This window comes from Hylobates moloch, unplaced genomic scaffold (genome assembly GCF_009828535.3).
Source record: "Hylobates moloch isolate HMO894 unplaced genomic scaffold, HMol_V3 SCAFFOLD_1, whole genome shotgun sequence".
NCBI lineage: Eukaryota > Metazoa > Chordata > Mammalia > Primates > Hylobatidae > Hylobates > Hylobates moloch.
This window is the reverse complement of record NW_026652276.1, coordinates 184,885,529-184,898,632: the sequence shown is the minus strand read 5'-3', so window position 1 is coordinate 184,898,632 and position 13,104 is coordinate 184,885,529. Positions and strand designations below refer to the sequence as shown.

The 13,104-nt window shown below is 38.1% G+C and overlaps 1 protein-coding gene across 1 annotated transcript in view; it reads left to right on the top strand.

The window, feature by feature from the left end:
- Nucleotides 1-8,454, top strand: part of ORC5 (origin recognition complex subunit 5) — an 81,244-nt gene extending 72,790 nt beyond the window's left edge. Inside the window, exon 14 of the mRNA XM_032761305.2 lies at nucleotides 7,902-8,454. Within this exon, the coding sequence (XP_032617196.1) occupies nucleotides 7,902-7,947 (46 nt within the window). The 3' untranslated portion in view covers nucleotides 7,948-8,454. The remainder of the gene's footprint in view (nucleotides 1-7,901) is intronic.
- Nucleotides 8,455-13,104: the final 4,650 nt, after the last annotated feature.

Sequence of the window (13,104 nt, the reverse complement as noted above, 5' to 3'; positions counted from 1 at the left end):
TTCCTTCTTTGGGATGCTGCTTCCCCTGGACTTATCTCTAGTTGTAGCTATGTATTTTCTCAAACCCTAATCCCTCAGGGTTGGAGGTCATTTTGGTGCCATCCTTCTTGTTGCCACTTGCAGACTGTTACTGCCCCCAACTTCTTATAAAAATGTGGACTTCCTTGAGACTCATGCAATCTGGCTCTATTTCCGTATTCTCCTTAAGACTGATTTTTGTCTCTTCAGCCATTCCACCTCATGTATTGAGATAATAGGGCACTTGGTATCCAGACTTCTTTTCTACCTAAATTTTTTTTTTTTTTTTTTTTTTTTTTGAGATGGAATGTCTTGCTCTGTCACCCAGGCTGGAGTACAGTGGTGTGATCTTGGCTCACTGCAACCTCTGCCTCCTGGGTTCAAGCGATTCTCCTGCTTCAGCCTCCCATGTGGCTGGGATCACAGGCACACACCACCACACCTGGCTAATTTTTAGCAGAGACAGAGTTTCACCATGTTGGCCATGCTGGTCTTGAGCTGCTGACCTCAAGTTGATCTGCCTGCATCGGCCTCTCAAAGTGCTGAGATTACAGGCGTGAGCCACCGCGCCCAGCCTCCACCTAAATTCTTGACTCTGTTTAAACCACAAATTCTAATGCCTGGGTTCATTCTGTTCAGTCTTCACTCTGTTTCACAGAACAAGGTTGAAAGCATCAATTGAGAATTGAGCTACCTGTGTTATTGTCCATCTTCTCTTTCTTTCCTTTTTCAGCAGGATGGGGTTCCTCTTCCTAAGGTGGATTCTTCTACCTATGCTCTGAATTCCATCTCCTCCACTTTCCCAGAACCTTTGTTAGTCTTGGCTGTTTGTCCTTTCAGTGGCACCTAACACTGTTGGCTACTCTGTCTTTCTTAAAACTCTCTTCTCTTAGACGTGATTCCATAGTATTCTGGTTTTCCTCTTTATTCTTTGGTTGTTTTTACTAACAGAGGCTATCTTTACCACCTGACCTTTAAATATACCTGTTCCTTTAGGCTTGGCCCTAGGCTCTTTTCTCTTATTACATTTTTTTCCCTAGGCAACTTGAGCCACACCTGTGACTTCAACAATCATCTGTGTATTAATAATGCCCCTATTTTTAAAGACCAGACCTATTTTTTATAATATTCTTGACCTTTATTGCTATTTCCCAGCTATATTAATACATTTCCAAAACTGAACTTAGGAATTCTAACCTCTGCTTCAACCCACCAACAAAAAGTGAAATATCTGGCTTTCCTCCAATGTTTCTTATTTCCGTAATAAGCACTGCAGTCTGCTGTGTTGCCCAGGCCTGAAATTTGAGAGTCCTTCTTGGCATCTCTCTCTCCCCCACTCCTAATATTCCACCATTAGTCCTATTAAGCTTACAAAGCCCCTCTTATTTGTCTCAATTTAATTTACTTGTTATCATGATACTTTTACCACTCTAGATCAAGCCACCATCATCTCTTCTCTAACAGTCTAATTGATCTTCTGTCTACTCTTATCCTCTTATAATTTATTATCCATGCTGTAGCCAGAATGATTTTATAAAAATTTAATGTCATCCTACTCCTTAAAAATATTCAATAGTTTCCCATAGCTCTTGGGATAAATAACAGAATCTTTTAAATAACTTACAAGGCCCAAATGATCTGGCCCCTACCTGTGCCTAGCCCCATCTAGCACATACACCTTCTTTCCTCGGTATCTGAACTTTAACCACTTCTTTCCAGTTTTTATATTCACCATTCTGCTTCCCATCCTTGTATATACAGCATTTTCCAGCTTCTTTTCTCCTTCACCTAGCTAACTGCTACATAACCTTTAGATTTCAGTTTAAATGTCTGCTCCTTAAAGACACCTTCTCACAAATAGCACAACCACCATCATCACCCCCCATACCACACACACACACACACACAATTTGGAAGTTCCCATTTTGTTCTTCATTATACGTAACAAGTTTTACTTAAATAATTGAGTAATTAGAGTTCATCTTTCTTTCTAGAATACAAGCTCATAAGCTCAAAGCAGACTGTGTTTATGTCTATCACTGCCTTATCCTCAAACCTAGCACAGTGCTTTAAACTTAGAATGTGCTAAATAAATATTGCATGTTTTCCTATAGTGATGAGCAGTAAAAATTCAGATGAAGGGGAACCATATGAATTTGTTTTTGGGGACAGCAAGAAGGGAGCTCAGAGACAGTCTCATTCCAAATCAAGGCTTGATGGGAGAGGAAGTCCCAAGGATAGTTACCAAAGAAAAGGAAGGTTGGCCTCATTCCAGACACCTGTGGCAGAGAACAAATGAGATAATAGGGATCACAGGATATAACCTAAATGTCTAAAATGGCAGTCAATCAATAGCATCATGTATTTTTATACAGTTATTGAAAATCACACTTTTGAAGGATAGTAACATGGGAAAATAACTCATGATGTAAGCTGAAGTGCATATAACAGTTCATATAAAGCTGTATACACAAGAAAACTAGGAAACTATAAGGGAAGGGAGTAATGGTCAAAAGTCAGTTGTCACCAAGAAATCAAGCAGAATTCTCTGATTTACTGATAAAGCAGTCATTTGTAGCTTTATCCAGAACACTTTCAGTGGTATGATGAAGTAGAAGTCATATTGTAGTATTTATGAGAAAGTAGATGTAGCAAAGAGAGATAATGTTTTTCATTCATTTATTTAACATTTATTGTGTTGCCCATTATAAACAAAACACTGTGGTAGGCTTTGGGGAGATACAGCAACAAGTATAACATAGCTATATCCTGTTCTTATTAGCCTGTGTTCTAGGATTCATTTATTTACTTATTTATTTGCTATAAAGGAGAAAAAGGATTGTTTTTTCTTTTTTCTTTTTTTTTTTTTTTTTTTTTGAGAGAGAGTCTCACTCTGTCACCCAGGCTGCAGTGCAGTGGCATGATCTCAGCTCACTGCAGCCTCTGCCTCCAAGGTTCAAGTGATTCTCCTGCCTCAGCCTCCCGAGTAGCTGGGATTACAGGCATGTGCCACAACGCCCAGATAATTTTTGTATGTTTAGTAGAGATGGGGTTTTGCCATATTGGCCAGGCTTGTCTCAAACCCCTGACCTCAGGTGATCCACCCACCTCGGCCTCCCAAAGTGCTAGGTTTACAGGCATCAGCCACTGTGTCTGGCCAAGAGAGAGGATTATAACTGCTAAAGGGGTTGTATGGTTGAGAGAGGGTTATTATTTATTTTTTAAAGATTTGAGCATATTTAAATGCTGATAGGAAAGAACAGATAGAGAAGGAGAGTTAATGATACAAAAGGGAGAAGGATTAATTTAAAGCACACAATTACTGAAATGTTATATAAGCATGGGATTTAGAATTTGAGTTGCAAGAGCCCTAGATGAGAGAGCGAAATCCTCCTGCGTTATAACAAGAGAAAATGATGGATTCTGATGGAGCTGAATTTGGAGGTTTGGTGGCAAAAAGCTGAAGGAGTTCTCATCTGATGACTTCTATTTTCTCTGAGAAGGAGGAGACAAAATTGAGACTAAGGGCAGAAATAGCAGTTTAGAGAAATTTGGAACATTTGAAATAGCTGCCATGGGGAGTGGAAGAAACTGTTGAAAGGAAAGCAGTTTGTTGGGAGTGTTGAGGTTTTTGACCTTGAATTTACAATGGCACCAATCTGTGAGACTTACGATCTTCTCCAGCACAAATCCATGTGCTAGAGACTGGGACAGCAAAGAATTATAATTGAAATCACATCGTACTGGGGTTTTGCCAGGTAAGTTCAATGGATTCCAGCAAGTAACCACTTGACCTGATGAATCATGGAGTATAAGCTAGGAAGGGCAGGAAGGAAGTAAAGCCAGTCGGGGGCTAATAGTTCAGTGCCTAGCACACAGATACTCAGTTAATGTTTGTAGATCAGGAAAAAATGAAGGCATTTGTGAACTGATTGTCCCAACATGTTCCAGAAAGCAAAAAAGGGAGAAAGTGGGGATCATAAGGTAGAATGTCTGAATTTATTTCTTTAGAAGTAGAGCATTTCTGAGTGTGATTATGAGAGTGGAAAAGGTTATTGGAGGTAAGAAAGAGAAATATATAGTGAAGTCACTAGGCTGACGCAGGTCTTGGGTTGGAAAGGAAGACTGAACTGTATGCTAAATTACTCAGTGACTAAGGGATGGCAACAAAGAGGATGGGGATGGTGAGCAGAATGGTCTTAATCTCAGAGTAGCAGAGCTTTTTGCACAGGACACCAGCCCCAAGTGACAGAACTGTCCAGGGGTACAGTAGAGAGTTAAACATTCATTGGAAGGAGCTGAAGAAAAGACTGTGTCCTTTGAGGGGAGCCTAGTTTCAGTTAAGCCTGGAAGGGGAAAATAACCATTCCTTGAAGAGACAGAGGATATAGAGACTACAGTGGAAAGGTTTGGACAGAGAAGCTGTAGGAAGCTGATTCTAGAAAGGGAACATAGAATTTGGAGATAGAGTATGGGAGAAGGCAGACAACAGATGACTGAGAAGCTTACTAAATATTGTTCTTGGATTGTTCTTAATGTGAATGGTAGTTACACATTTTCAATTGTTTTCCTTCCAAAGTCAGTAGGAAGACACTATAAGATAAACAGAGGTTACAACTTAAAGTTGTATGGTTGCAAGTTGTCAGAAAAAAAAATTAAAACCTCAAACTCAAACTGCCCACAAAAGTAAAAGGAAACAAAATAGTATCCTAAAAGAAAGAAAAAGTATTTTAATGAATCAACAAAATGAAATAAAAGGATAAAGGCAAAATTAAATCCTTAAATATATGCCATACAATTAACTTATATTAACGTATTCTAAATTCTGATTTAAGAATTACTCCTAGGAAAATTGCCACCACACTATTTGTGTTTACTGTATTTCTTTCCAGCTGGTTACTTTAGAAAATAATTCATTTATGTTCTGTGGGAGAATCTCCCATAGTATATTGAAAGTTACCCAAAGTTTAAAATTATACTTACATGACTCTAATATGCATCTGTGACCATGGAAAGCCAGGGAACATCCATGCAAATTACACAATTCTCTTGTAAGTTATACCTTTCTTTAAAGAGGATTGTTGGCCAGGCGCGGTGGCTCACGCTTGTAATCCCAGCACTTTGGGAGGCTGAGGCGGGCAGATCACGAGGTCAGGAGATCAAGACCACGATGAAACCCCGTCTCTACTAAAAAATACAAAAAATTAGCCAGGCGTGGTGGTGGGCGCCTGTAGTCCCAGCTACTCGGAGAGGCTGAGGCAGGAGAATGGCGTGAACCCGGGAGGCGGAGCTTGCAGTGAGCCGAGATTGCACCACTGCACTCCAGCCTGGGCGACAGAGCGAGACTCCGTCTCAAAAAAAAAAAAAGAGGATTGTTTGTCTTCAAGTACTTTAAAGCACAAAGTTATCTTTCGGATGTGTGGCATAGTTGTTTATATTGCCCCTGTGGTTATTCTAACAAATTCTGCCATGTCTTAAAATAATATGTGTGAGATCAATTGGCAAGTTACCTATTTATATTGGGGGTGGAGGAATGGTAGAGATAGTGATATATCTTGGGAAGTAAATGTTTCTTAAAGGAATGATCTTATATTCAATTCCTGATTGATTTTTTTTAAATCTAAAACTCTTCTATGATTCAGTTTGCATGAATGCTTACCACTGACAAAGTACAGAAAGGGAATATAGTGAAAGTTTTATGAACATTTAAGTTGCTTAGTGTTTCTAAGTCACTCCATTCATTCTATTAAGTCTGTTCTGTTATTTGTTTATTGTACAAACTATTCTAATGCTATAGTAACACAAACAGATTTCTCAAAAAATAGAGAAGTCCTACAGACATCGCAATATTTTCATGAATTTGTGCTCTTCTAATACTAGTCCATTAAATGGACAAACATTTCTCTGCAGCCGTCACAACTTATTTGCAATTCTTTCTTCTCCCTTTCTCCCTTAATATTGCTGGTATATCTTCATACTGATCATTTTATATGGCTGTATAATATTTCATCAAATAACATTGTAATTTATGGATTCTGCTAGTATTGGAATTTAAGTTGTTTTAATCTTACCTGCTTCAAAAATTTTGTTTTCACCTAAGTCCAGAAAAAAAAAAATTGGCAACACAACATTAAGTCCATTTTACCATATTACTTTATGTTTATAACCTAAGACCCAAAGTCATTGTGGAGAAATGTGCCTGGAGAGATGTACAAATACCACTTTCCTTTTTTGTCAGTGGTTAAAAGTAGTCTATTATATCTGTTTCCTTTCTATGGTCCTCTAAATAAGATCTTTTCAATCAGTATCATGATTTTTAAAAAATCATGTGTTGGCTGGGCGCGGTGGCTCACGCCTGTGATCCCAGCACTTTGGGAGGCCAAGGCGGGCAGATGACCTGAGCAGGTCAGGAGTTCAAGACCAGCCTGGCCAACATGGTGAAACTCCATCTCTACTAAAACTACAAAAATTAGCCAGGCGTGTTGGCACATGCCTGTAGCTCCAGCTACTTGAGAGGCTGAGGCAGGAGAATTGCTTGAACCGGGGAGGTGGAGGTTGCAGTGAGCCGAGATCATGCTATTGCACTCCAGCCTGGGCGACAGAGCAAGACTCCATCTCAAAAACAAACAGAAAGAATCATGTGTCAGAAGTACTTTGGTGCCCATAAATTTGGGTGTTTCTAGAGTTGAATGGAAGAAAAACGTATAAAATAACTTTATGATTTAATAACCATACTTTTTGCGTCTTTATGCATAAGATTTTTTAAAACTATTTTTAGTTCTTCAGTATTGTTTTAGCAGTTTTATACCATTTGGAAAGGCTTAGTAGTCTTCAGAGAGGCACTATTACAATGAAGCAAGTTATTCTTCAGTCCAACATTAGGTACCACAATAGTCATAGCATCTCTTTTTAGCTATTTTTAAATGTGTTTTCATAAGCAGTATCTATAGTTCCCCATTCCACATTTTAAAAAATATTTGATATGTCAGTCATTTGCTTAGAAACTTTTTTAGAAAGTATATTGCAAAATGATAGACAAAAACATTAATTGATGATGGTTTAATAAATAAGAGCATGCAATTAGTGAATCTTTAAAAGGCTGTTCTCACATGGATGATTATTTTTGTAGAATTGAATACTTAAGGCTTTAATTTTATACTTATTGCTAGATCATTATATCCAATTATTTTGACCATTTATTCAAATAATAAACCTCCAAGTCTGAATATTTATAGTGAAGAATGAGTTTGGTGAAAGGAGAATAATTATATGTCTCTCTCTCTGCTATTTTATTCTGCCTGCCATCAGAGTACAAAAATATACATTCACATCGTCTGTTTGTTGTATCGTATTCTTGGATCATACAGATTTAGTTACAATACACACACAGGTCAGCCAGCATTAAAAGACTGAAAAGAATGAAAACTACAAATGAGGACAGATGAGCTATGCATTATGTAATGACAAAACAGGTGTCTCGGAAGACAAACAATGTTCAGAAGCAAAGAAGATTTAAATACTTTTGAATCTCTAATTACTTTATTCTGGTTATTAGACAAAAAGCAAATAGCTTTCAAATGAAGTCTAAACTTTCTGTAGTACAATTGAAGTACAGAATATTGAATAGCTCTAGCTTCGTTTACTTTTTTTTAGAAAGGCAAACTTTGTGCGTGGCAAAAAAAAAAAAAAAAAAACTTAAAAAAATTGTGTTCCTAATAACATTTTAAAGAATTAATGTCAGTCCTATCAGGGTGCATTTGATAGCACTATAGGATTTTTAGCGTTAGTTATGAATTATTTTGCATGTTTTGCTTTCCAGAATCATACAAAGCTGAGCAATCTAGGGGTGAGAATGCTAACATATTATCTGTTTTTGTTTTTAGGACGGTGAACTTTGACATAATAAAATACTTGTATGATTTCTTGTGAAAACAAGCTTCAAAGCCATATGGACACTGTGACAATGACTAAGCCAAGCTGTGTTCATCCAACTACTTAGCTGGCCAAGGAGAGGAGTTCTTTGGCTCTATTGGATTTGTCCAAACAGGTGCTGGCCCAGCATGGAATCTGATGAAAATATTCTGATTGGTCTGGGTGGATGTGAGCAGAAGACTATTTACCAGGGACCCTGGAGTATTTGGAAGCAACGTGTTAATTATAAACAGCAGGGTTTGAGCACAATCTGTTCTACTCTTAATGATGTTATCTTAACACTGAAATTGCCTGAAACCCATTTACTTAGGACTACATTTTGCTCTGTGAACTATCCCCTGCGCTTTGAACGTGCCAGCAGCCCATGTTTATATGCCCATTCTTTTCACTTCCTCTCCACAGGAGCCTCTGCAGTCGCTTGCCAAAGCAGATTTTCCTAAGGCCACTGTTTTAAAAGATCATAGTTGCAAAATATAATAAATACAAGTTCTTTTTAAAATCCAAGCTTGTGTGTATTTATCTTTTCACTTGCTTTTCTCAAAAGGCAAGGTAGTTTGATCAGAAACAGACCAACTTTCCCTCTTTCAGCCTACTTGATAACTATGGTATGCTTGTGTAAGGTTTATCTGGTCACTTTCTCAAAATTAGCTACCCAACCCAGTTTTTTTAATCAGTATCATGGTTTTATTTTCTTTCTCTTTTTTAAAATCACTGGCCTTTAAGAGTTCTGCAATAATTTTTTTTCCTGTTATATCACTTGTGAACTTTGGTTTTGATTTTCTTGTCCATATTTTTGAAGAAGTTTTCTTTTAGCATTTGAATGCTTGAAAATTATTTTAAGCAGATTTAAAGTTCTTAATAATAGAACCTAGTGTAATAAATTTCAGTGTTATTTCTTCATTTTTTTTAAGAAAAATTCTCACAATAGGCACTTTTAGTGTAACTATCTGGTTCAAAGAAACCAAGTAGTTATCTACTATTTAGAGGTAACGAGTTAGGGAGAAAAGGAATGGAATTCCTTTCGCCTCCCTACATAAATAAGACAGACATTCTTGCCCGAAGATTGACATCCACAGCAAGTGATAGAGCATCCCCACTGTAAGTCTCTTGTCCCACAGAAAATGAAGTTTGTGTTTCACAAGATGTTTGGAGATGCCAGGGTCAGGGAAAAGCCATGTGTAGTGTGGATTCTGGCTTAGTTTCCAGCATGTAGAAATCCATGTCATCAAGGTGTAGAAAACAATTTGGGTAGCTGATTGAAGGAAGAGCAACACCGCCTAGGATAGCTTTCAGCCCCTCATATTTTGTTTTGCAGTTGCATGTCTGCTGCACAGCCTGTCACGGATAAGTGGAACCAGTCTGTATTTTGAGGGAAGAACTCTGGGATATCAGGAGGGGAGAAATTATCAAATAGGAAACTGGAGAGAAGAATGGAAAGGAGGTGAAGTTTCCTATAAGTGACTGTCCATGCATCCTCACAGCTGGTCACCTGTCTCCTGCCCAGTGCATTTCCTCTCCTGTACCGCCTCACCTTGTTACCAGCCCCAGATGTGGCTTCCCAACATAACACAGTAACCAGATTTTCCCTGCCCCTGACGGGGTCATCAGAACTTTCCTGTTGTGTAATTTACTTTCTAATGGCTTGCTAAATGACTCACCAGCTAATTTGATTAATTTATTTAGATGAATACTAACAGAGCTTAATATGGATGTTGGCATTTTAACAAGGGTCATCTGCAAGTGGAATTCTCTAATTGGAAGATATGAATCTCCAATTACAGGAGGGAATCCAATAATGAGAATTATGCTGGCCGGCGGGCCAGAAATTTCTGTTGAGAGGAGGCACTTAAATTATACTCAGCATCTACTCTACCTAGGTGTAAAAGTAATTTAGGTGGTTAGCATCCTTACTAAGCTGTAGGTTTTTAGACTATACATAGGTGGTCCTCCATTTTACAAATGTCTTCTTTCAATTACCGTGAGCCAGGTATACGTAGGTGGAGACCTTACTCCCTCTTCTCTCTTACTTTCAAGTCATTTTCAAGCCCATTTCAAGCTTTTGTTGATGCAGCAATTCCTTTCAACAACTCTGGAAGGGATTCTGATCTACCAAGCCTCATCTCATTAGTCATAAAGGGGTCAAAGTCTTGATACCAAGATAGCTGTTGAGACTCCAGGCTCTGAAATCCTTGGATCAAATACCAGCTGTATTGCTACTGGCTGTCTGGCCTTAGGCAAGTTATTTAATGTGTCTATGTGGCTGTTCTCACCTGTACAATGGAAAGTAGAATTTACTTCATAGCATTTTTACAGGATTAAATAAATTAATATATCTAAGGCAGTAGTTCTCAACTAGGGAAATTTTGCCCACCAGCAAGCATGTAGTAATTTCTGGAGACATTTTTGGTTTTCACAACTGGGTGTGGGGAAGGGTAAAGGCCAGGGATGCTGCTAAATACAGTAGTCCCCGCTTATCCATGATATTGCTTTCCTTGAGTTCAGTTACCGTCTGTCATCCTCAGACTATGGTCTGAAAATGTTAAATGGAAAATACCAGAAATATACAGCTCATAAGTTTTAAACTGCATGCTTTTCTGAGTAGTCTGATGAACTCTCATGCTGTCCCGCCTAGGATGTGAATCATCCCTTTGCCCAGCCTGTCCATGCTGTCCATACCACCCGTCGGTGAGTTGCTTAGTAGTTGTCTAGGTTATCAGATTGACTCTTGCAGTATCTCAGTGCTTGCATTCAAGTAACTCTTATTTTACTTAATAATGGCCCCAAAGTGCAAGAGTAGTAATGCTGGCAATTCGGATATGTCAAAGAGAAGCTGTAAAGTGCTTCCTTTAAGTGAAAAGGTGTAAGTTCTCAATAAGGAAAGAAAAACATCATATGCTGAAGTTGCTAAGAATGTGGTAAGAATGAATCTTCTATCTGTGAAATTGTAAAGAAGAAAAACAATTCATGCTAGTTTTGCTGTTGTACCTCAAACTGCAAGAGTTATGGCCACAGTGCATGATAAGTGCTTAGTTAAGATGGAAAAGGCAGAAGTGTGAACCAAAATGTGTTCAAATTATGGTAATCAGGTTCAGGACTATTAGAGGTTTTAGCCATCCACTGGAGGTCTTGGAACTTACTGCCCCTGTGGATAAAGGGGGACTACCGTATACTAAAATTAACATCCCATAACAGAATAATCTGACCCTCAAATGTCGCTTGTGCAGAGGTTGAGAAACCCTGATCTAAGTAAGGTACCTGGCACAGAGTAATTGTTTGATAAAGCTATTGTTATCCTGAAATGTGTATTTGTGGCCTAGAAAGGAGGTAAATGAGAGAGTGTGACATTCTTACTAGAAAGAGGCACATCCCTTTTTTATTGTAATCTTACCTCATACCTAGAAAAATTATTTCTTTTTTAAATTTTGGAGTTACTCAAATGGAAACAATACCTTGGATTTTAATTTTTAGAATTGAAGTGTTATCTACTAGGTCCCAATCTGTACACAGATTTCAGTACTTATTTTTCAATATCCTGTGGGATAGGTCAGAATTATAGCTGAGAATTATCAAATCAGAGAGCAGGTGACTGAGGACTTACATTTTTTCCCTCAAGGTCTACTGGCTGAACAATTAGTGGTATACCTCCAACGGATTGAGTTAACCAACAACTGATTAATGTAATTAAGATGGTCTGGAGCATGAAAAACTCAAGACTGTAAGAAGCCTACTCAGTCTCTCCAAAGTATGCACCACTCTGCTTGTACATTCCAAAGAAAAGTCAGGGACCAAGTCCAGGAATAATGCATCTCCTATCACATTAAGTACTCAATAAGTATCAAAAATAGCACATGCAATTCAGAAACTGTCTCATGTGTAATCAGAGCTGTAATAGTGTCCTCCTTGCTACCCGAATTCTCACACTATCGTGTACCATAGTTGTTTGCATTTTGTGCCTTTAGCCATAGGCAGAGGCTTGGGTTGGAGTTAATTTGACCAGAGGTTGATATTATTCAGCTTCATCTCCTACATTTAGAAAGCTTCATCTACTACAAAGTGTGACTGCCTGTCATGTGAATAGTTTAGATAATTTTACATATAATTTCACTCTGCTGACACACTTTGCTTTCAAAAATGCTTAGTAGAGCTCAACGAAATCTTTCCTATAAAGATAACAACATTTCACTCAAGTTTGTCATTAAATGCCCTGAATACACAGTTAATGTTCATTTTCCAGCAGTGGCACACATTCATGAGACACAGTATGAGAAGTAGAAATTTGGTAGAGCAGAGAAAATTATAATCAATTCATTCATAACTGCATGTTGATGCACAGTAATGATGGGAATTTTAGAAAGCATTCAACTGTTCGAGTAAATAGTCGTAGCTTTGGCATGATGGAAAGAGCCTGGGTTTTAGAGGCATTGGAGATTTGCTTGAGTTTTAGATAAACTGTAATCCATTTCATTTTTCTTTCAAGGAGTTGAGCGTTCGACTTAATGGCAGTTTCCCTAAAAGTGTTTAATTCAACAGATTCTAAATACTAGTTATGTGCCAGGTATTGTGTTCGGTGAATGGGATACATGAGTTATACAGAATGAGAGAGATTTCTGGCCTGGATAATAGGTACTATCAGCATTGGTAGAGTCATTCTCTGAAATAGAAAATCTTGGGGGAGGACTAGGTCTGTAGGGGTGGAGAAGATTATGAGTTCAGTTGCCATTAAAGTGCTTGTGAGAAATCCAAGTGGAAATGTGAAACAGGTAGTTGGATCTAAATTGGAGATCAGAGTTGCTGCAAGTATAAATGTAGGCATCATGAGGATAGAGATGGTTATTTGGTGATTTAGAGGTCTTAGTCCTTAAAGTAGTATCCATCACATGGTGAGGGAGAAACCATGTTGAAGTGAATTACGAAAATATATAGAAAGTGATCATCACCATTGTTCTTCAAGAACTACAAGTTGTATTTTTTTTTCAAATAACAGTTCTCCACTATTCATATAACCCTGATTCTCTTCAGCATGTGAAGTGGCAGTAAGAGACATGGCTAAATCTTATTTAGTATCTAGCTCAGGAAGGAAAAATCAAACCCTTTTAGAGTCTTAGTTCTATGGAGAATGTTAGATCACATGGGCTTTCTATGTGCTCTCTCCAC